General features: G+C 24.1%; 2 protein-coding genes across 4 annotated transcripts; one reads left to right on the top strand and one right to left on the bottom strand.

Moving 5' to 3' along the window:
- Positions 1-1,493: 1,493 nt before the first annotated feature.
- On the bottom strand, positions 1,494-24,338 carry LOC119668521 (cysteine and histidine-rich protein 1 homolog). 3 transcript variants are annotated; one of them, XM_038078062.1, is made up of 11 exons: positions 24,192-24,338; positions 23,674-24,137; positions 10,728-10,786; positions 10,425-10,539; positions 10,183-10,306; positions 9,961-10,113; positions 9,729-9,889; positions 9,377-9,493; positions 8,124-8,209; positions 8,037-8,060; positions 1,494-1,655 (listed from the first exon to the last, which is right to left on the bottom strand). In XM_038078062.1, exons 2-11 carry the CDS (start codon positions 24,070-24,072, stop codon positions 1,643-1,645), a joined length of 1,251 nt encoding a protein of 416 aa, XP_037933990.1. In that variant the 5' UTR covers positions 24,073-24,137; positions 24,192-24,338; the 3' UTR covers positions 1,494-1,642. The 3 variants fall into 3 exon arrangements, with proteins under 3 accessions (XP_037933990.1, XP_037933997.1, XP_037934005.1); XM_038078069.1 differs by lacking the exons at positions 1,494-1,655; positions 24,192-24,338 and adding an exon at positions 5,734-5,826 and having other exon boundaries at positions 23,674-24,154; XM_038078077.1 differs by lacking the exons at positions 1,494-1,655; positions 24,192-24,338 and having other exon boundaries at positions 8,033-8,060; positions 23,674-24,154.
- LOC119668544 (protein FAM207A) lies at positions 1,790-3,065 on the top strand. The gene has a single exon (XM_038078087.1). The coding sequence runs from the start codon at positions 1,875-1,877 to the stop codon at positions 2,409-2,411; it is 537 nt and encodes a 178-aa protein (XP_037934015.1). The 5' UTR covers positions 1,790-1,874; the 3' UTR covers positions 2,412-3,065.
- Positions 24,339-25,985: the final 1,647 nt, after the last annotated feature.

Genomic DNA, 25,985 nt, shown 5'->3' with positions numbered 1-25,985 from the left:
ATTTAAATGTACTTGTATTTTTTTTCTGATTTGAATGATGTTTTGTCCTATATATATATTTTTGTTCTACATCTATTAATATTAAATAAAATTAAAAACATTGGTAATTGCAATAATTTAACAGGACAAATTAAACGCCTTATTAATGAAATCAAGTTCTGGGATATGCAAATACAACTAAAAGAACCATTAATCGAAATGTTAAAGAAACTTCAAATTATAATGTTCAAAATCTTTTGGTAATTGTTGTGGGAGTTTACTGATAAATCTTATATATAAAAATACAAATAAATTAAATTGAAATAAATTATTAGCATAACTGTAAATTAAATACACTTAATTAAAGTATTAGAATGTCTTTTCAACTACAGTTTTTGAAATTTCTAAGGTTTTACTGTAGTCATATTATTGGTTATAACATCACGTCAATTAAAGATTATTCATTGCCTACTTGGGGAACCATTAGTGAAAGTCGCATATAGACTATTTCAGCATTTTTACGTTATTCGGTCTTACACTGGTTGCTTTGTTGTCATTATTATATTACAAATGATACAATATACTTCTTAGTAAAAACAAATTTTTATTTGTTGAGAATGTATGCGGTAACTGTGAAAAATGAATATTTCTCTTATTCCACACAATTTTGTATGTATCTTCCAAGACAATCACATCGAGAGCAAGTTATTGGGTGCCACCTATAATTTGATATTTGAAGCAAATTAAAAAATTAGTACATAAAAGAATTTAATTTTTTTTTGTTATATAAAAAGGAATATACACAACTCCTTTTTTTTGCTGTAGATGGAAAGCATCGAAAGCCACAGTGTGAGACTTGAACCCACTGAAACCATCTCTTCGGAATGTATGGAGAAGATTTCCACAGCAATGTGGAAACCTCATTTCAGTAATCAGATAGACTTAATACCTAGTGGACTAGGTTCATCTAAACCAGAAAGCATGGGCGAGAAATATGGAGAATGGGTAATACTGAAGGATATACAACTCCTGTAAATAATTTATAGCTTTTAATAAAATAGAATACACAGTTACTAATTAAAATAATTATTTTTAGAAGGGTTTTCGAATAACAAAGAAAGAAATAAAGGACAAACACAAAAATTTATTTTTAATTTTATTGAAATTTGGCTGACCATACAACGCTGTTTCGAGTATTGCCAAGTACTCTTCATCAGTGGTCTTTGGGAATAATAGAATTTTTTTAATTAGTTTATAGTCCGTATATAATTTGTTTGGACTGCAAACAAATTGTGTTTGTCCTTTATTTCTTTCTTTGTTATTCTAAAACCCTTCTAAAAATTTAATAAAGCTTCTTTGTCACTATACAAAGTAAGTCTAGCTTTACAGCAACACTAATACTTTATTAAAATAATTATTGATTTTATTAAGTAATTAATTTAATCTTAAAACAAGCATAAAATAACAATTTATCTTGTTAAAAAAAAACATTTGTTTCTATAATGTTTATTTGTCTTTTTAAAATATTTTTAATTGTTCTTTGCTTTCTTTTCAATTTTCAACCATGTATTATTAAAAGCTGAAAGTTGATTTCCATTTCGTATATACGATTTCTGTCAGTTTTATTTATATCTCAATTTTGCGGAATCATTTTATGGTTAGTTCATTTACGCAATCTAAAAAATAAGAGTTAATATATTTAAAATTGATATGTTCTGATGAAATAAATGGATATACAATATTTAAGTAGCGACAATGTTCTGCAAAAGTACTTTTTCCAACAAAATGTACTTTTGAGGTTTTCGTCAACCCAGTTTACCGACATGCTGTGTGGAGCATCTGTCAAATTGAAGTGTGATTATTATTGTTTATACTTTGGGATTTGTTAATAAAAAATGAGAAAACTAAATAAAAATATAAGAAATAGGGCGAAAATAGCAGTTCAAAAATTGAAAAAGGGAAATGAAATCACAGATTCCTTAATTGACGAAGTAAATAAGAATGAAATGCTTCATAAAACAATTACACCAAAAAAAATTGGCAAAAAAAAGGACAAACTGAAACGAAAACATAAAAATTTAATGAATAAATTTGTTACGATGGCAGCAAAACGTAAAGAAGAGAATGCACGTAAAAATAGAGAGAAGACTGCTGTAGTAGGTGATTTGAAGCCACTAAAGGATGCACTGCCTTCTCTAGATGAACTTTTCAAAATGACCAAAGCAAAAGGCAATATCAAAACTGGTGTTAAAGAATTTGATGAAGAACCACAAAAATTAAATCCTAAACAGAAATTTAGGCAAAAACAAAATAAACTTATTAGTCAAGCAAATTCTTATCAAGCATTGCTTAAACATCCTGATTTCAAGAAGAATCCACGTGAAGCTATCGCATTTCACATAAAGTATACACATGGTCTATTGGATTTATAAATAAATAATATTAACAAATTCATTCAAGTGTTTATAGGTTTAATTTTTTTAATATAAGTTTTCTTAAATAAAGCTGTTTTTTAATTAATGAATTCATTATTCGCAGCTTAAGATAAAGAAATGTTATCAATTTTTTTCATAAATAATTTCTGTGCTATTTGAAATCATAGTAAAATAATATATTAAAGCATATTATTGAATATCAATTAATTAATATGTGTTATGTTAAGGATATGTTTTTCTGTCAGCATTTCTGTGTTTAAAAAGCTCGAGTAAATTAAATTTAAAATTTTAATGAACGATTCTCCAATTGTCATTAAGAGTGAAAACTGACTTAAATCAGCAAACTTAAACACGAATAAGGTCAGTATGGTATCGCTGTACAGAGGTATCTGAATACAGAGATATCTCGGGCAACTGCAGGTCAGATGCTCTTGCCAAGGCACGCACTCTGCTCTCTGACATTTAAAGAATATAAAAAAAGAAATCCTAGTGAAAGAATAAAAGAAATCAAAGCGCAAAAGCTTAACAATCAACAAAAAAAAAAAAACAGGCGACTCAAAGCGACAAAAATAATTTGAGAAATCAGCTACAAAAACTTGATCACCATAGGTGGTACCCAAAATCAATGAAAAAGTCATCAGCAATAATATAGCAATATCGAACATCACCTCAAACAACACGACAACAATAATATACATGATTTTCATTATAGTAATTATATTATTAATATGTAAAACTCATGCACACTTCAAATCTTATATAAAAAAGCAAGCATTAAGAAACATTAATGTCTAATGTTAAATAATTTGTTAAATAGATTATAATGAAATAAATAAAAATTATAAATAAAAAAAACAAAATGCATTCTAGAACTTATATCTTACTCATTAAAAATATAGACACAACTACTACCTTAATATTAATAACAATACTCATTATTAAAATTATGAAACTGTATATATTAATGAAAATATTTAATTTAAAATAAAATGTCCAATATCATATATGGATTTTAAAGATTTAAAAAATATATTGAACAATTTAAAAAAGAATCCAAAAATAACCTATACGAGTAAATGCATTAACGTAACTAGAAATTACAAAGAACAGATTCAATCTAGCAACAGACAAAAGAACTGTCGTTTATTTTGAATCAAGTTCTATGCGGCATTTAAATGGTGAAAGAACTTTAAGCAGCTGAAAACCTTATTAATACAAAACATATATCCTGTTAGGTTATTCTATTCGCTTGTCGGTAGGCTCAATTTATATTTTCAGGATTCACTCTTAACGACCACCAGCAATATATATATATATAAATACCACAATATTTCACATACGACATCCAGTATCGGTGTTGCAAGGTCACTGCATACAATGAATACACACTATGATTTAAGGTCGACCCTATAATCTCCTTCTTCGTGGTTGAAAGAATTGAGGAGAAAACTGTACTCCACCTCAAATGTCAGCGTCCATAATTGGCTAGAAGATTTACAATCTTTGGAGCTCCTTTTCTTACCAATTTGACACAGCTGTTATCCAGCAAAATGGAGAATTGGCTAAGTTTAACATTATGGGCTTTAGAGACAGACCCGTTATTCCAAACTAACCTAGCCTCACCTAAGGTTAGTATCGAGATTTAAATTCGACTGTGAAATCAACCATATATATTTGAAATGCTCTTAGAGGAAATGCTTTATGCTTCGTTTTATATTCGGTTTGTATTATATGTATAAAATCTATCACTATCAAGCGACTGTGCCACCAAATGCTCAAAGTATACTTGAAGCAGTCGAAGTACATATAGCTCAAATAATATTTGATGCTCTAGTATCTACATTTTTCTGTATCAATCTAAACAATCTTATTTATAACGTTTCTACGCAATAAAATTATGAAAGAAACGCTTCAAACAAACTACCATATTATTCAAATATGCATAATAAATCGTGTATGATTGTGATAATTACTCTTACTTTTCTCAAATTAAATAAGTGAAAAATTTGATGGTCGGAATATTTTTAAATTTAACTAACACAAAAAGTTTGGTTTAAGTTTTTTTTTTTTATTATTTGCAATACAATAATTACTTTACTTATTATTATATATGAATGCAAATGGAGAATTCATCTATTCAATAAAATTATAACCAAATATTGTATTCATCTATTAGCCTTATCTATAAAACACTTTGAATTTAGCATTTGTAGTAGGTTTATATTTTAATGTACAAAGTGTGTTAATATAATTATACTATTTTGTTTCTCGTGTATTGTTCTTAAATATTTAGTACAATTTAATATTTAATTTATTTTTTTTTTTTTGTATAAATAGATCTTATGAGATTGTTGTAGCTTTAACAATAAATTTCATATATTTAGAAAGCAGTTATACAGTCAATATTAAATTTTTCAAATTTGTTAAGACTGAAGGAAATGGATACTGTATTGTTTTAAATATGTATGCCATTGAATTATAAACCAATTCTGCTTAAGAAAGCGCATACATGAAAATTAAGATTAATAAAAATACTAACATTAGAGATGATGTACTTTTAAAAACAGAATTAAATAGGCTAGAGTAAAGATTCCAAGCGACTTGATCTTTTTAATTTATTTAAATATCATTAAATATTTGAAAACAATACAGATCATCATTATTCAGGAATTAACATATGAGAAAAAAATTGATATCCTTCTGTTCATCATTCGTAACGCTTGGTGTTTTGTCTTACAGCATAAGTAGATATTACAGATATATATGTATATAGAGAAAATAAAACAATAATAACAAATAATTACAAATACAAAATACTTATAGTTACTGGTTTAAATTTTTGGTTACAATAAAATTTAATTTTCTTTTAAGATAATTATTTTTAATTTTCTTTCTCATTTGTTGAAGCAGATGAGATCATTGCATATATTACACTTAACGATTTAATTTTTTTTTAAATTATGCTTAGATTAAATATTGCAATAACAAATACAGATCTTAATAAATATGTACCATTAAAATCAAAATATTACATATATTTTATGTATTATATAAAAAATGTTTTAATTGAAAACATTCTAAAAGCGTGTTTTGATGTAATTTGTATATTCTCCATTTGCTCATTTTCTTTTTTTACATTTTTAAAGATATCACTAAAATGGCAATTTAAATAATATGCTTTTTATTTAAATTATTTAGTTTAGACATAAAGTGTATATAAATTTCAGTTATAATAAACTTAATTATTAGTAAAAATATATTGTTTTAACTAAGAAATACATTTAAAATATATATGTATACAACATACAAGTATTATGACTTAATATATATAAAATTTACTTCCAAATTTTTAAACATAAATAAATATTTAAATTCTTAGTCGCGTATGCAGTTAACTACTTCACTTTATAGGCTTTTAGTTTGCATAATTGAAAAAAGAAAAAGAAAGAAAAAAATTTGAATATATTGAAATGAGTGAATTATATATTTTTATATTATTATATTAAAAAAATATATATGAAAATTTAATTTCAAGCTTATTGCATAGCCCGTTAAGTTAAAAATTTTTAAATATAAAGTTTCCCAATTATTGAGACTACAATGAAATTTTTACAGACTAGGCTATTATGTCATAATTTATAAAATAAACATCTTTTGAAAATTTTTGTAATTTATTATAGTAATATACTATAAATACTTAATTAAAATAACCAAAACAATTTAAAACTAGAATTGATTGTACGAAATTTAAATACCCTTCACACTTATAGTTGCCGTATTATTAAATTATTAAGTTTTAATAGAATTTACCACTTTGCTTGACTTCACAGAAATGATTAGTGTTTAACAAAGAATAAGAAAAGCATACACCTTTCTAAAATTGAGGACCGAGTGGACATACAGTTACAGATCTTTAATATATCCTAATTATATCGTTAATTTTGTTTTGAGTACTTTTAAAGATTTACTGTACTATGATTTGGAAGAGCTGTTATATGATATTTAAAATAAAATCATATATTAAAGTTGTATTTTGTATATCAATATTCTGTACATAAGTATCGAGTATTTCTAATTAACATGAGGCACGCTTAAGTTATATAGTATAAAAATTATTTTTAATAAAAGAATGAAAAGAAGAAAAAAAGAAGTAAGAAGGAAAAGAATACACTTGCATTCATTAAAAATAAATAAAATAAATAAATATATAAAATTAAAAACATGAAAAAAATGTAAAAAAGACAAATAACCAAAAATAAAATTAGTTAATAAATAAAGTAAAATAAGTAAATATAATATATACATATATATAAACAAATAAATAAAAAATATATATAAAAAATTTGAAATTAAAATAAAAAAAATATTAAAAAAATTATATTAAAATAAAAAAATTATATTTAAATTAAAAAAAAATTATATTTAAATAATATAATAAAACAAAAAAAAAAATTTAGAGGGCTTCAAATAGCAAAGAAAGGACAAACACAAAAATTTAGTTAATTTCTTGAAATTTGGCTGGCCATACAACACTGTTTCGAGTATTGCCAAGTACTCATCATTAGTGGTCTTAGGAAATATCCGAATTTCTTAATTAGTTTATAGTCCGTATATAATTTGTTTGGACTGCAAGTGCCAGGCTCTTAGGCTTGTGCCTGTCAAATTAGAAGCTATGACTAATCGTGTTTTTCCACAGGTAGCCAAGGCTGCACAAACTTTCCGTACTCAAGTTCCAGGTTTTTTGTCACTTTTTTATTTAATTAATGAGATTAACCAAAGAACTTGCCGTACTTTAAATTAGAACGAGCTTATAAATTACAGCTTTATTTGGAAATACAAGTTCAACGAATTGAAAGTTAACTTTTGCTTATTGCTTATTTTTATATTTCAAAGTCATTCTTTTTGTAGAGACATTTGTTATGCACATTGCTAAGCGTAGCTTTATTGGCAAAACTATTTACCTTTGAAAGAAAAAAAATATATATAAAAAATAAATAAATAAATAAACAAAATAAATAAATATATATAAAAAATTATATATAAAAAAATAAATATATATAAAAAATAAATATATATAAAAAATAAATATATAAAAAGAAAAATAAATATATAAAAAGTAAGATAAATAAATAAATAAAAATATTAAAGAAAAAAAAATAACGAACTATAAATAATAAATATAAAATAAAAAAATAAATAATTAAAAAAAAACAAATAATTAAATAAAAAAAATAAATAAATAAAAAAAATAAATAAATAAGAAAACAAAGAAAAAAAAACAAAGGAATAAAAAAAAAACAAAGAAATAAGCTAATCTTTAGACATTGCCAAAAATGTATATTAAAGGTGTTAACGTAGATATCTATAAACTAAAAATTCTCAATAATTTCTGAACAGATTTGAATTGTTGGTTTAAAGCATTTAATAAACTTTTTTGAAAAATTGTAATACAATATTAAAAGATACTATATATTGTTTGAAGGGTAAATAAATACATATATATATATAATATATATATATATATTAATTTTTTTCATAATATCAAAAGATGATTTATTTTTATTTTATGCGGAGTTCTTTAAATTAATATAAAAATAGTATATAAAAATAAAAGGTTATTACTTATTCAGGAGAAACATTAAGAGCCTGAAAAAGAAAAAAATATATTTAATATTTATTTTTAAAAAGAAATAATATATAAAATGTTACCTAAAGTTGATGCCCTTATTTGATAAAAGACGGTTACATTCCGAACTATCCGGTAATGGGAGTACATAATAGTCACTTTCTGTACACTAAAATTAAATTTTATTTATAATTGATATAATAAAATATATAGATAAATTGTATTAATCTTTTTTTATGTTATTAATTTTTTTTATGTAAATCATAAAATTATCAAACTATTTTCTTTACAGCTAATAACGTTGTAATATGCTATAATTTTTACTTCCCTTTAAGATTGGAAGGTATCCAGCTAGTTTGATTACAAAATGATACAAAGTCCTGGTGTCATTTTTAATTTATCTAGAATATATATTTGTCATTGTATCCCAACGGATTCTAGTAAGCAAATATACAACGTATACAAAAGAGAGATGGAGGGGATTATGTAGTGGTATTAGGTAAGATAAAGAATGGCTGCAAGATTGATTGGTTTCAGTTGTAGGATTTTATTTCTTCTCAAAAGAAATGGTATCATATTTAATGCAGAAGTCTTTGCAATAGATTTAATAGTTGAATGAAACCTCTGATATCAATTTATACAACTTATCAAACATCCAATTGGAATTAAAAAGCTACATTTTTGAGCAAAAAGCAACACTCGAATCCTGTAAGTGCCGAAATAAACTGAAACGCTGGAACAAGATGAGTAGGATATAGAAAAATAACCCAAAATAGAAATTAAAGCCCCCTACATAGAATTGTTATATGGTTAGATACGGTTAAGCTAATATCTGAATGATATTAAATGTACTGCGAAACAAACTGACTACTCACAGATATTTAGATATGTTTAGTACGTGCAGATGTCTGAAGAAAAAGGGAATAATATTCACAAGGTAATTACTGCTTGTCTTCAAAAATGCAAAAGAGGATGTAGTACGAGTTAACTGATGCGACTGTATTTCTACAAACTAAGAATCTGTAAGTCGAACGAATGCAGACATTGCTATGAATATAAAGAGACAATTAGATATTCATAGATATATACCCAGCTTCATCATTAAGCAGTGATGGAAAGCATGATTTTGCAGATTTGCAGTATAGAGAATTTGAGACCCTGATCCGCTTTTCTAACCCATCTGCATCAGAAATCTGATCTGCAAATTGCAGTGCCAAACGGTTTAATAAATCTACTATTTTTTTTAAACAAGTATGAAACAAGTACTTTACAAATAAACAATGAGTAAACAAAGTAACATTATTTTAACAAAACAATTCATATTAAATTTAATTACCTGATCAGTAAAATCATGACGATAAATTTGTGTTGCTACCTTCATATCAGAAAATGGACCCCGGAGTGCAAAGAAATGGATGCTTAAAGGTGTGGTAGTTTTTGTCTTCAATATAAGCTATTAAAAATTAAAGATTATGTTATAAATAGTATATATCTATATATCTGCTGAAACATTTTATTTAATGAAATTATACACATGTAACAAATAAAATATATTAAAAGCCCTCAAATGAATTACAGCCAGTCATCGCAATGATTATGGGTTTTTTTAGTTTTTTTATGACTGAATAAGTAATTCGTTTGTGTAGACTTATCATTTTTAATAAATTTATTTTTATATAAAACCGAACCTGATAAGTGACAGTTCTTTCATTAGATTGATGTGGATCTCGCTGGCTATTATTTATGCGAGCCTTAACCACCCACTGATGATTAAAAGCCGAAAACCTTGCAGTTTCATAAAATAATTTATGAACATACTCATCAGTACGATATGGTTTCATTTGAAGATCTAAAATTGGGTTATATTTTATGTGTAAGTAGAATTAATTATTTTGATATTATTGAAATTCTTAAATATACCATTAAAAATGATCTTTTCATAACTGAGAAGATCAATCAAAGTATTAAAAACAGTTTTCTCCTGTTTAATTTTTGCGTCATGAGCCTCCAAAGCAGCCATAATCTCGAATCCTTTCTTTGATGGATGTAAACAATTGCGTTCATGTTCGGTGGCTAAAAGTAAATGATTGGGATAGATTTTTGTAAAAAAATTTTTTTATATAATATTAATGAAATAAATACTTTCATGATATGGTCCACGCCATTGACAACCAATACGTGCATATTTACAGTTGGTGGGCCTTTCTTGGCACTCGCGTACTTCATGGCGTTCAAGCGATTTGTATGGGAACTCCTTATTGCAATACTATATAATATGCAAATGGATCAGTATTAATATTAATAAATGTGTATATTAGTTTGTTGATTTGTAGGTCTAATAAAAATTATTAGGTTTTACATAGTTTAAAGTTTCAGGAGCTTACCTGACATTCACTTGGCAGCTCGGATGCAGCTTTCTCGACCGCTAGATTGCGGGAGGCTGTAGTTTTAGATATCTCAACGCGACAATTAGGACATGTAGCTATTTGATCACGTAAACTATGTTAATATAAGAATAAAAATAAATTAAAAACAAACATATTTATTAATGTTATTAATCAAAACATGTATCAATGTTAATAATAAAAATATTCATTAATTAAATAGTGGGTACATATAATAGATATCAATTAACTGTTTTAATAATTATATGTGGTGTAATTTAAAATATTAATTGACATTCATACCGTCCATCTGCTAGCAAATGTGTGAAGCATGCAGCGCACATTAAATGACCCATCTGACACTGAAATTAAAAACAAATAAATTCCATTAAAGTTATATGAATTTTAACTAATGCTATAGATAATGAAGAATATTGGCTAAATAATTAACTAAACACAGAAAATTCCTGAAAATGGGAAAAAGAAAAGAGATACCATTAGTATGACCGTATTTTAATATTTATTTATATAAATGTTTTTTTTTTGTTTGTTCGTTTATTTAATGATAAAGTGACACAAGGAAGATATATCATGAATGATGATTGATGAAAATTTGTAAGGATAAGGAGGAAAATTTAAGGAAAAATTGCTTTAATTTTGAAATAAAAAACTGCATTTTTTTTATTTTCAACTTTATGATGTTATTTTTTATTGATAAATTCAATTTTAAATTAGCAATACAATTTTTTGTTCTATTAAATATTATATAAATTATTTTTATAGACATTTATCCATTTGATGTATATGTATAAAAGACATTTTTCTTATAGTTTAACAATCTTTACTTTTTACTTACATTAAATTACATTTTCATTTTGTTTTTATATTTTTTTTTAATTACATACGTTTTATATTCAGGCAATGGTAACAGTTAAAAAAACTAAAATAATATTATTTCTATCAAGTATTTTTCGTAATCGTATGGAAAGTTTAAAAAAAATCGAACTAGTTAATAAACTAATAATTAAATAGAATATTTAAAAAAAATTGACTTTTTAAAACTCATACAAAATACAAATTTTAATATTTTATAATTAAATAATAATTTACTGAAAGTCGCTAGTCTATGCGAAAAAAAAAACAAAAATACTTTTAATAAAAATAATTTGTTTTATATAATAATTATTTTAAATAAATAATTTCACATTTGACTTAATTATTATTTTTATTTTATTACTAAAATAATTATTTTTTATTTCAACGTGTCTGGTACATAAAGACGATCTATACCTAAATAGAATAAATTGTGCAAATACCTAATTAAGATACTATATTAAATAATGTAATAAAATAAAGTAATAATTATCAAATTATTTTTTCTATACAAATTTATTTTTCGGATTATTAAGTAAGATAAAAGATCTTTTAAAATATTTTATTTATTTTTTATTTAGTTTTTAAACTCTTTTTTTTCTTATATATTATATTATTCAGCCTAAACATCTACATATATATACATGTACTTTGAACTTAGAAAATACCTGCAAGTATCACTATTTCAAATACGTAATATTTAACTGATTAAAAATTTATTGAATGATAAAAAAATATATTGTTCTTTATCTAAATGCTTTTCAACTATAAATACGTAAATATACCTAATCTTATAATGAAATTACTATTTTCCTATCTTGTAGAAAACGTGTACAGCTTTTTTCAATATTTGGATACGCAATACTCATACATTATATGGTAGTATATTATATTTATATATATATTTCTTATTTTTTGAAATATCTTATGCTCAAAATATAAAAATATATTAGGTTGACCTATAAATATAAACCTATAAATATATAGATTGGTACTATATCTTTTATACAACTATTACAAAATTTATTTATTTGACATAAATAAAATCAACATAATTAATAAACAATTAAATGATTAAAGATCATAAAAATATTTAATATTTTTACTACTATAATCCTGATTATAATGCTCAAATTAAAGCGTAATACTGTGGATAATTTTACCCACAAATACTTAGAATACATCGAAGGTCGATTGTGATAAAGAGATAATGTTAATTATTAAATATAAAAATGTTGACTCGCATGTTGTAAATGCGGGTTAGAAAAATTATACTATAATGAGGATTTTATTAATTTTATTAATATTGTATATTTTCCTATATAGTGACATATAAAAAATTTTATGTTATTATTTTTTCACTATAGAAATTACTTAATTTCTAATAATAGCCTCTTTTCGAAGCTATTAAATATTGTTAGCTATATCTGTTATTAATATATAATAAAAATATTTTCTAATAATATTAATTATTTTAAAGAATAGATACTCTGGGTTTTGCTAGAGCCTACGACGACCCAATAACGTAATTTACCTTCGCAGGAGTTTCACCATTTACAGGAATGATAAAATAATTTTGGTTACTATAGCAACAACAGATCTACACCTACTTATACCAATAAGGTTTAGGTGAATAGAATTATATAATAATTAGAAATAATGATAATAGACTTTTGATATAAAATTTTTTCGAACAGCTATAACATTTTATTTTAATTTTTATGTATTTATAAATTAATGTTGCATATTATTTTTAAATATAAATTTAACTAAATAAATTTCTTATAAATACATACTTCATTGAGGTCTTTGATATATTTATATATATATTTATATTATATATATTATATTATATATATTATTAATATTATTATATATTATATATATATATTTATATTATAGAATTTACTATTTCAGTAGACAAATAAAATGAAAAAGAGCTTATAAACATATGATATTTTTTTATATTTGAGTTTTCCATTATATTAAATGTTAGATATACTAAATTATTTGTTGAATGTACAACATAAACAGATATTTGTATTAAAATAAGTAGTAGATAAAGTACTAGATAAGTAGATAAACATAATATTAGAAATGTTCTGTTTTAAACCAAACAAAACTGTCATTATCTAGAAATTTGAGTTGAACGATAAATTATTGTATAAACATAAAAAATACTATTTCTTTTAAAATAATCTACTATAAATAAACTAATACTTTCTTAAGTGTTAAAAATAGCATTATATAATTTGTTATTAATATAATATTATGATATTGAAAACAGACTTAAAGAATAACTTTTTAAAGTCTTGCCGTTAGAGGGAACATTGATATTATAGATTTCTCAAACAACTATAAATAATCTACCTAAAAAAGTACATATTTTTTAATTCATCACGTAATACAATATGTACACTTTGAAAAAAATTTAAATATCCAAATCCATATTGAAAAATAGTTTCCATGACATCAGTTATAAGTTTAAAATAGTTATTTTTTTATATTATCCAGCGGGACGGGTTTTAGTAATGTGCTTTAGTCAAGAAAGACTATAATAAAAGCAACATATATGGCGCTGTATTAAATCTTCAAAAATCTGTGGCAGATAATATATGTTTTTAGATAAAGAATAGCACGGATTCCTTAAACCCAATAGATGCTAAAAATTGTCTGGCATTTAGTTGCTTAAGAGTTTGCGTCTTTAAAACGAATGCATTCATTAATAATTTTTTTTAAGTACTCAATTAAATTAGCATATTTCTATATATTAATTATTAATAAGGTCAACTCTTTACGACTAGTGTAAACTTTTAGCTAGAAAGTAGATTTAACTTTAGCTAAACAATAAGAGAAACACTCCTATAGAAAGTTCAAATTTTTATATAAGATTAAGAACAAGAGTAGTAATCAAAAATATTTAAGTTTAAATACATAAACCATTAATAAAGAGTGAAAAAATACTAATGCAATAACTATGGATAATAATTAGATAAGAATATATATAAAAAAGGATACAAAAATAATTTGGGAACGATAATATTTGTACTATAATTGATATAGCGACATAATACAAATGTAGAATACATTTTTAACTTATGGAAAATACTATGCTTATCCATATTATAATTTAGGTAACAACAAAATTACAACTTTTCTGTTTTAAAAATGATGAAACATTAACTGGGAAGTACCTGTTTCAAGACCATAGTATGGAGTTTCAGATAACAAAAGGATAAGCAATAAATTTACTAAAGATAAAGTTTGTACTATAATTCATACAGCGTAAGAAAACAATGCTCGCTAATACATGTTGAAAGCTAAAGAAAGCTTACAGATTATAAAAAAAAAACAATTATTCTACATCATAGATTAAACGCACAACATAAGAATGGAAATGTTGCTTTATAGCATGTTTCCACTGTCTACTTAGTAAGTTACTTAAGTAACTTTAAGATTTTGTCGTTTCCACTGATATAAGTTAATTATTGCGTGACAAAGAACTTTTGTGTGTCAGAAAGTTCTTTGAAAGTTTTAGGAGTGCTTCTATTTGTTTAGAAAAATTTAACTCAATAATATAGCATACAAAAAATTAGATATATATATATAATATAAATCTATTACGTATTACGTATTCAATTTAAAGAAACAATGGTTTTATTAAACACTCACTTTCTCAGTACGTTTGTTTACAGCTCAGCTGTTGTTTGTTTACATTTTACATATAAAACATATGACAAATATCTCAAATATTGATCATTTCTCTTGAGGGAAATTTCTTTTTAAGGGTTCAATTCGACATTTTTAATCTAATTTTCCTTACTTTAATTTTAAGTAAGTTAAAAAGGATGGAAGTTCTTTGTGTGGTAAGTTACACATACTAAGTAAGCAGTGGAAACATTCTATTATATTCTTTTCACGCAAATTCTTCTTATATTTTGTTATACTCGTACTAGCTGATAGAAAAGGGAAATGCGTGAAAGTGTACCAAGCTGGTCTTGGCTGTTTTTGTAATCTAATTAAAAACTCGTATTAACACATGATACTTATATATATTGTATTTTATTTGAATTTATGTTTATTTAAATTAACAGAAAATCAAGCCCACATTATTTTGTATATGTATTTCTCCCTTTTTGTGTTTTGTGCACAAGGCCAGCAGCATTAGTTGAATTTAATTGGGTCACCAAATTTTAGCAGCTGTTTCAACTAAAAACTCATTTCATTGTTAAAATGGTTTTAAGCAATTTATTCACAAAAACTGTGCTATTATATACTTATTAAATGCTTTTTCCATTTTGTACAAATATGATGTGTACATGTGTATATTTAATTAAATGCTATTATTTATAGAATATAGGCTTCAAATACAATAAATTTTTGTATACATATTTTATTAGTTAAAAAGAAAAAAAAATGTTTTAAGAAAAAATAAAATAAATTCAAGTATTTTTATAAAACATTTACAACCACTATCTAAGAGATTCACAATGCTAATGACCATGACCATGACAAATATATGTTTGTCGAATACTCGAACAAAGATTTTTTTTCTGTATTTACACAAATGTTTGATCGAAAAAAAATAAACAAATCTCAAATTACGTAAAGGAAAGAAATTTGTGAACTAAACTTCTTAAGTTTTAAATATATTTACAATAAAAAAAAACCAAGAAATATATAATATAATTTAATTCAGTTTATACAGACATAACATACATATATAAATGTTGATTATTTTTGCTGTTAGTTTTGCCTGCTGATATGTTGATATGTACTCATTTTGTCATACACTAAATAAAACTCATAAAGCGCTTTAAAGGTTGAATGAACTTTTTTTTTTCTTTCGAAAGTAATATTATATACAGTGCAAAATTCTTTTGGAACCTAGTAGAGTTTATAGTAGACAATAATCTACATTTATATTAGAAAAATGTTTTGCTAGCTTCTCTTTTAGATTTCATCTAATGTGTAAAAAAAGACTTAAATTAATGTAACTGCGTCGTAATCAAAATCCAGTTTTCTGTAGAAAATTACATTTGAAAAAGAAAGAAGATACTTTTTATTTAGTTTTGTTTTTATTCTGTTTATAACAATTTGTTTTGATGCACAAACTCAGCTGTTAATGTTGAACACATCCAAAAAAAAATAACTAAACCGAAAAAAAAACTAATACAGAAAAATCAATTGAAAAGAAAGTCAAGCAAAATAAATAAATCGTACGATAAGAACCTGTAAAACCAGTTTCATAAATGAAATACATTATTATACTATACGTTACTTACTACATCTCGAGGTAAGAAAATAAAATGGTATTGTTTACAAAATGCAACCTGTACATATTGGCTATTGCTATGACAAGTTCTTCAATGCCTGATCATTGAAATATAAATTAAAAATAAAACAAAACAATCACAACTCAACTATTTTTCTATTTTTATATATCTACGATAAAAAACCATAAGGCCTATAATGGTTCTAATTACAATAAGAGGAGGAGTATCACAAAAACACTCTCTATTGTATAGCAGAATTAATAAACATTTCATGCTTATGTGCAACTTTCATAAATAAATAAGTGTAAAACCTATTTATTTATTAATAAAAACATAGAAATCAACTATACAGAAGACAGTGTATGTATATTGATAATGGCATTATTAAGTTTTTTTTAAATATTATAGTTAGTAATATTAGCATTATAACTGTTACATAGAATTTATATATAAAATAATTTTATATATAATAATAATTTTTATATAAAATAATAATTTTATATATAATATATAAAATAAGAATAATTTTATATATTATATATAAAATATATTATTATATATTATAAGATTATTTATATTATTTATAATATTTTATTTAATTTTATTATAACTGTTATATCTAATTTTTATATAAAATAATTTATAACTTTTATTACTATTTAAAAAAATGTTTACTATTGATTAATATTAAAAATTTTTAATAAACAACATTTGAAGTTATTTTAAAAAAATTATATTTTATTCTCGCAAATATTTCGACTATAGTCTATAGGCATCTATATGCATCCACTATAGTCCAATTATTGATGAAAACAATTAATAATTTTTAAAAATTATTTAAAAAGTTGTGTATTGTTTGAACAATACAGTTTTAAAAATTAAAATAATATTTAAAATTTTGGATCATTAAAACAAAAATTGTATATAATGTTATATAAAAATAATAATAATAATAAATAAATATTCTTATGTGAAAACTAACGTATTTAATAAATAGTTATTATTGTTATATGTATACTGATATTGTATACATTAATATTATATATATATATAATATATAATATTATATACACATACGCATAACGTATTTAATAAATATTTATTATTATATATAATATATTGATATTGTATACATTAATATTATATATATATATATATATATATATTATATATATATATATATATATAATATTATATATATATATATAATATATAATATTATATATATATATATAATAAATAAAATTATATATATATATATAATATATAATATTATATATTACATATAACAATTCAAACAGTTGCAATAACTCAGCCTAGCAAGAAAATTAGGTATAAAATTAACTATAACGTTTCTAATGAAATATTTTTATCTTTCTAGCTATTGAAATAATTATATATGTATGTATATAGCATATGAAAATGCAGTAACAAATTTCTGTAAGTATAAACATACATAAATTTATATTTAATAGCACAATAAAAGAACCTAAACCATATCATTTTTTTTTAAATTGGCTTTAATACTACATTGGCTCTAACTTTAATTTGGATTTATTTCATATTTAAGTGATATTAATTTGACTCTAATATTTAAATGCACTAAAGTTTAAAACGATAACAAAAAAAAATTGTATTATTAATTTGTCTCTGTTATTAAAAGTACCTCAAATTACTTACAATTTTATTATAAAAAGCTACTAAAATATAATAAAGTAATTATTTATATGTGTTAATAATTTACCCACTACAAACGAAATAATTTTTATTTCAAAAAAAAAACATTTTAATTTGATTAATTGTTGATATCAATAAGAAGAAAAAAAATCAAAATATAGCTTACTAATTGTTTTCAATTTTGTCTTTAAATTACAGCAATTGCTAATTTGCTTAGCTGTGCTTTGGTTTTGCGTTTATTTTTATAAATGAGGAACCAAAACAAAAAACTTTACACATACACACACACATACACAAGCCCAAACAAAAACAAACTGCTGTCAAAAACAGCTGACCTTTTCTATCGCACTTGCACTTATTACAATGCATATGCATATTCAAAGTATACATAAATAATATATATAATATACACTAACAACAACGCATGTCAGTCAACAATAACGCAGCAAGGGGAAGTAGTTGTAAAAAAATTACGTATGTATTTTCATATAAACTGGAATGAAAATATAGAAATGTAGAAATGCTTTAATCTATAAGCTAAATTGTCGAAAAAGAGAATAGAGAAAATAACAAACAATAAATTGATATTCAATTCTTGTTGGCGAGAGATACAATAATGTCAACTAGACATCATCATAATATGTACATAAAAACAAATGAACCCAAATACCCACTTCGATATTCACAAGCGCAGCAAACAAGAAAATAAGCAACATAACAAAAATCAAAAATGTTCCTATTTAATAATTTTAATTCTGACTGAGACGGCGTAAACATAAGCGACGTAGTTGTAGGTAGCGTTTATTACGTAGTTTATTTATATTTTTTCAACATTTTTATAGCTTTCGTTGTATTGTGTATGGGTGTAGTCAACAGTCACCACCATCGTCAATAGCATTCGGTTATATAAAACTGATATAGAATATGCACATATTTACTTATTCATACATATATATACATACATACATACATTCATACACTTCTTGTATAGATATATTCGAGGCATTTCATTTTTATATTTACGTCGTAATGTTTTCAAAATGTATTTTCTTCAACTATGTTTTCAATTAGAAAAATGCATTTTTAAATAACATATTTTCAAATCTCATTAAATTATTTACTATCGCCTCATTTTGACTTCATTCAACAATTTTTCATAATGTACAAAATGTACATATGTATGTATATAGCAACACATTGTTGTTGGTATGCAGGCAATAATGCAGTAAATTAAGAATTATTATTAAATTACATTTTCTTATATTGTATTCGATAGGCGTTTTTTTTTCTCCCAAAATAAATTAAATAACTTTAAAGTGCTTATAAACATGTTAACATATAAAGAAACATTGGACATAAAAAAAAAAATAAATAATTATATTTTATTGAAGATTTATTTACTGGGTGTGATATGCTTGCAAGATGAATTATTCCGCACTAATAGTATTTTCATTTTGCTTCTTGATAGAAATATGTATAAAGAAACAATTCCTGCCAACCACGTCACTTCTATGTTAAATTTTTTATATAACTTTAAAATTGTTTACAAAATCTTTGTCTAAAAATAAAATAACAGCCTTCATTTAAATAAAATACAAAAATTTCTTCGGAAAATGCAAATGATTTTCCTCTCTATACAGACAGTTGATGTTTTTACTTGATACTTCTTAATCTTTCATATATGTTTGTATGTATGTATGTATATGGGTATGTATAAAAATAGTGTATAAAATATATATATTTTTGATGACATACCTACAAATATATATATATTATATATTCCTAAATTAGCTACAGGGACATGAATTAAGCACATTTTGTTATAATAAGTACAACTAAAAATTATAAACTGCTCTTCATCTTCAATTCACTCACTTTCATAGCAGATATAGACCACTGCTACCCTGCTGCGCACGGGTATACATACCTAAGTATGTTTTATGTTTAAGCACAAAGCCTTTTACATTTAATATTATTACTAATGTTTAGTCTAAATAAGCTCGCATTTACAGAATTTTGTCTATAACCTATATTTCATACTCCTAAATTTAAGTTATCACACCTATTACGACTTTTAAACGACAAACAACACTAACAGTACTGATGCTCTTTATTTTAAAACTTATACCAATATTTAGTCTTATTAGAATTTTGATATTAACCATATTCCATAGTTCTAAACCTATTACGACTTTTTAATGCTAAATACAAATGATATCATCGATGCTTTTTACCTTAAAACTAATTCCAAGATTTAGTTTCAATAGAATATTGATATTATCCATATTTCATAGTCCTAAATTAAAGTTATTGCACCTATCATGACGTCTAAAGAACAAACAAAAAAACAACGATCGTAATAAAAGTTAAAATTTTGAAAAAACAAAACCGATTTAAAAACAAAACTAACATTTTAGTATTAAAACTCTTAATAGAATTTTAATATTAACCATATTCCATAGTAATTTTTGAGGTTATCGCACCTATTTCGACTTCTAAAAGCTAAACAGCAATGAATGTCCTGAAAGGATATATAAAAATAGTTGCAGTTTTATAAGTGATTTAAGGCTGAGTATATGTCATCAACGATCAACTATCGCTCACAACAATTTGCAAATTTCTATATTTGAAACAAGTACGAACCATGCACGTTACTCATATCAATTTAAATATTTTATGGAGTGGCTTTATCAATCTAAGGGAACCACTTGTTATCGATGACTGGATATTGTTAATAATTTGCATCGGAGCTATAACACAAGAAAGGAGAGTTAAGCAAAAAGGCTTTCTCAAGTACTACCGAAGCTGTAATAAAAACCTCTTGAAATTATATCGAAGTAACAATACAAGACAAAATCATATACACCCATTATATTATAGTCTTTTAATATAATAAGAAATGCTGTATTATTTTACATAATTAACAAAAATATTTCTAATTACAGTGGTCGTCCAGTATAACGAACGCTCGATATTACGAATTTTCGATATAACGAACACCCAAAATATTTACATTGATTGTTCTATATAACGAACGAAAAAAAAAATTCTGCTCCATATTACGAACAAAAAATTTTTTTTTTCTTATTCGTTTTTGTTTTGTACAAATTATGCTTTTGAATATAATTTTACTATAAAACCAGCATTATTCAGCTTAGAATATGCATGTAATTGATCGTTTTTTTTTTCTGAGAAAAATGCCTATATATGGCAAAATGCATATATGCAGGCGCCACTGATCTGTTGTTCACAAATTCAGTTTATCATATACGAAATACTATCCAGACATACATATGTACATATTAAGGTGTTTATATTTAATATGTATTTGTTTGAAAATATCATTTAAAAATTAATTTTGACAAAATTAGCTGTACTAAGAGAACTACAAGAAAAAACTGTTCAGAAAAGTCTTGAGTGTAGTAAAAAACAAACAAAAATTAATGATTTTTTTTACTCTACACTATGATTGAATGCGTCCTTTCTTATAAATAATTTTTGTAACAACCGAATAAAAAATACTTTTAAATAAATATATACTCGTACGTGTTTATAAGTTAATTTATGAACTCAAATATATGAAATCTCCTAAAAATAACCATATTGGTAGGTAAATGTATAACATTCGATATTACGAATTTTTCGATATAACGAACAAGGGGTGCAACATAAAATTCGTTATATTGGACGTCCACTGTATATTGTTTTTTGCAGATCTAATGTAATTTAACCTGATTTAATTTGAGTTAAAATAATTATTTGAATATACATAAATAATTTTAAAGTGTAAGTTTCGTAAATATTTCTACATACATTATTTACACTTAAGTTAAAAGTCAAATAAACTTTATATTCTTATAAATAGAACTATATATTATATATTGAACTTGTTTAATTGGGTGTGCACGAATATAAAATTAAAGCTACGAATCTAAGTTATTTAGGTAAAATAGTATAAAATATGTTTTAATTGCGCAGAAATATTTTCAACTATGCAAAAAAAAAAAAAGATTAAGTTACAACACATGACTGTTCCTACACTATGAGAGGCTTTACTTAAGTGAAAATAATTTGTTTAAATGTCATCGCTATTGCTAATATATTCGCACACACGTGAGTGTATAGACAATAGTAAATATGCAGCTAAGAACAAAAGGGATGAAGAAGGAAGTTAAATTACTAAATTAGTCATTATAAAAACTCGTTTTCTAACTTCCCACGTCCCTGTCATCTTATAAGTCAGTCATAAGCCTTATAAAATAGATTACAGTATGGATGTTGATAATCTATGTAGCAACAAAGTCGCTACAATATCATTCAAGGCAATTTTATAGCTTCTGACAGCTTAATAAAATATGCGTATATACATGCATAAATATATATAAATATATGTATGTATATTTATGAACTCTCTAGATCATAACGATATAAATGTTGTGGAAAATATCTGGGTAATTTTTTTTATGTATTGTAGTTGGTTATCAGTAACATACATACATATATGAAATGTTTTTTATTTACACAGCATAAATCAAATAGCGTAGTTAGGTATTCCTAAATTCATTACACACATACATATAATGCATCCAGGCACATGCATAAAGGATTTTTTTTTTATCAATTTTCACTATTGCGTTTCCCTTAAATTATTTGAACATCACTGCAAGTGCCTAGTGCGTTTTTAGTTACATTCTCTTCCATAACATACATACATACGTATATGTACATATATCTATGTACATATATATAAATGGTTGTACATGGATTTATATAGAAGTACATATATATATATGTGAACAATTTTTAATCTAAACCAAACGAACAACAAAAATATCCTGCTGTTAATAGATATTTTTTTTTAAAAAAATTTTATCAAACAAAACTCAGCTGAGTTGAAAAATCGTGCAAACAAGTAAGGGAACAAGTTCTGATAAAAACACAACACAGCTGAGTAGATAAAATTTGTTTGTATGCCGAGCACGAAAAAACAACAGAAAAAATAAAAATAAATACGCACATCAGTACGCATGTACAGATACATATTGTTGGTATAGAATTAAAGGCACGTAGAAAAATTTAAATCAGAAGCCATTAGCATTTTTATTTTGGTCTTTTTCTTATCATTATTTAGAGAAGGATATCAACTTTATTATGTATGCTATTAGTGATAATATATTCAATATTTAACGGAATATATATTTTTTGTGAAGCAGGTAACAAAAATAAATAGTTCCCAAAATTGTCAGATTTGATATTTATGGCTAAACAAATATATAAATATATGTATGTATCAATTAATTGATCCTTTACTTCTCCAAAATAAATAAAATTTAAATATTTTTTTTTCATTCAATGTTTTAAAATATTTTGTCTATTTTTTTTTTGTTTGAAGTATTTAATAAATATTGGAAAGTTTTACTTACTTGATACATTGCAGTACGCGGCAAGTCTAAACATACGGCACAACATAATATGCCACCTAAACGATACTCTAGTTTCTCGTGCCCACCTGATGAAGTGCTAGGGTGATCTAACATAGGTTTCTTTGTAGGTGGTTCACTTGCGTCTATTTCATTATTGCCATTGCCTCCCTGCTCATTTATAACTAAATTAGAGCCTCCACCATTAGGACTATTAAGATTTACGCTACTGCTGCGTAATTGTCCAACACTATTGGGCCCCCCAGCCGTACCAACAGTTTCCTGTTGAGGCATTTGGCCAGCATTTTCGGGCAACATTTCAGCTGCTCCTACTGGATTTAGGTGACTAGTAGAGGACGGCGGCTGTTGCATAGCAGCAGTAGATGATTCTACGTTCGACATTTCTCACAATTTTCTAACCAAATAAACAAATTTTGTATTTCTAATTGATTTTTCTTTTCAAAAATCTAAAATTCTTGTGATTAATTTTTTAAACACATTTGTTTTTTATAGAAGCTCACAGTTTTATGTATTTCAATTCTATTCAAGTTTGTATTGAAATTCCTTTTATATATAATAAAAATATGTTTCAAAATTTTCACAAACTAATTTTGTTCCGCAGCTTAAATATCACACACAATAACCTTCCCGTGTTAACACAATGAGCATTCACAACAGAATGAAAAACTTTTTATAACAGAAAATTCTGCACTTTATTTGGCATTAAAAGAATCACGCACTGTTGTATTTCTAAACCATAAAAAGTATTAACTATTACGTTACGTCTACGTATCTAACACTTTTAATCATATAAGAAAATTTAATTTTATTTAAATATCACATAAAAAATATATTTAAAATTTTAATTTTAGTTTTAATAGTTTTATAATTATAATAATAATAATTGTTACATATTTAAAATTTAAAGTTATCTTAATTTTAAGTTTTAACTTCACAAAAAAAAAATAATTAATATACATATCTTATAAGCTGACTCTGAGCTCCAAATTTGGCAGAACACCAGTTCGATTCCTGGTACTTGCAGTCTCGAAAAATTATTTACGAATAATTACCATAAATACAAGAATTATTTCCAAGACCACTGATGATGGGTATTTAGCAATACTCGAAACAGCTGTATGGTCAGCCAAAAATTCATTTAATTAAAATAATATAAAATGCCTGTACTGTTCGAAAAATATCTTACATATATTTATAAATGTAATATATATATTTTAATTTTAGTTTTAACTGTTACATGCTCCATATTGAGGAAGATATTATTATTAAAATTATATAAAAAAATAAAACAAAAACTAATAAATTGTTTTTATCTTCATATAAGTCCTATTAACATATATAAATATGAAACAAACTATAAAAAATTACATATAGAAATAAGTATCTTTAATCGGTGAGGACACTCTTTAGTTTCAAAATTATATACATATAACGTTATTATACATAAAGAATAATATATTTATTTTTATAATTTTTGCCAAGTTATATCATTAAAATAATAAGTTACATTTATGAGTAAAATACAATTATAAAAAATAAAAAACAATTAAAATAATAATAATAAAATAATAATAATAAAATAATAATAATAATAATAAAAGTATATAAATAAATATATATATATTTCATTCTTAATAAAATTCTAAGTGTTATTAGTTTTATAACTCGATATATACTTTATCGATTTTATTTACATATAAATGTTCCTTATGTATGCAAATGAGCTATTAGTTAAAAAATGCTGGATGATATTATATATTTCTTACGGTCAGGTCACAATAGGTACATTAACATTATAAATGTTTATAAATATTTTATTTATAAGAAAAAATTTTATTTTTTTTTATTTTATTAATTAATTTTTATTTTTGTTTCAAATTTATTTTTTTCTTATTTTGAAAAATATATTTTTTACAGCAGTTTCTTTTACTTGTATTCTCATGAAGTTATTAATTTTTTTTTTATTCTTTGCCAGTAGTTTCTATAACTACTGGCACTTTGGCTGTTGTTATTACTATAAACAAAATATTTCATGTCAAAATGCTCCTGACGCTTTATCTTTTTGTTTAGGGTATCTTGATAATTAAAAATTTTTTACCAATAGGAAATGCGATTGAAATGTAAAAAATTATGAAGCTCTGTTATAGATTTAGAATGTGTGATCTGATTTAACGGTTTGTGTGATTTGGCAATCTGCTAATATATGTTTAACTATTGCAGTCCCTTGCCTGAAAAAACAGCACATTCCCTCGAATTTAGAATATATTTAATTTTGTTAAGAGTTTATTCAATTT

The sequence above is a fragment of the Teleopsis dalmanni genome, chromosome 1 (assembly GCF_002237135.1).
Source record: "Teleopsis dalmanni isolate 2A chromosome 1, ASM223713v2, whole genome shotgun sequence".
Lineage (NCBI taxonomy): Eukaryota > Metazoa > Arthropoda > Insecta > Diptera > Diopsidae > Teleopsis > Teleopsis dalmanni.
The sequence above is the reverse complement of the archived record's forward strand: the minus strand, read 5'-3'. Positions and strand labels throughout refer to the sequence as shown.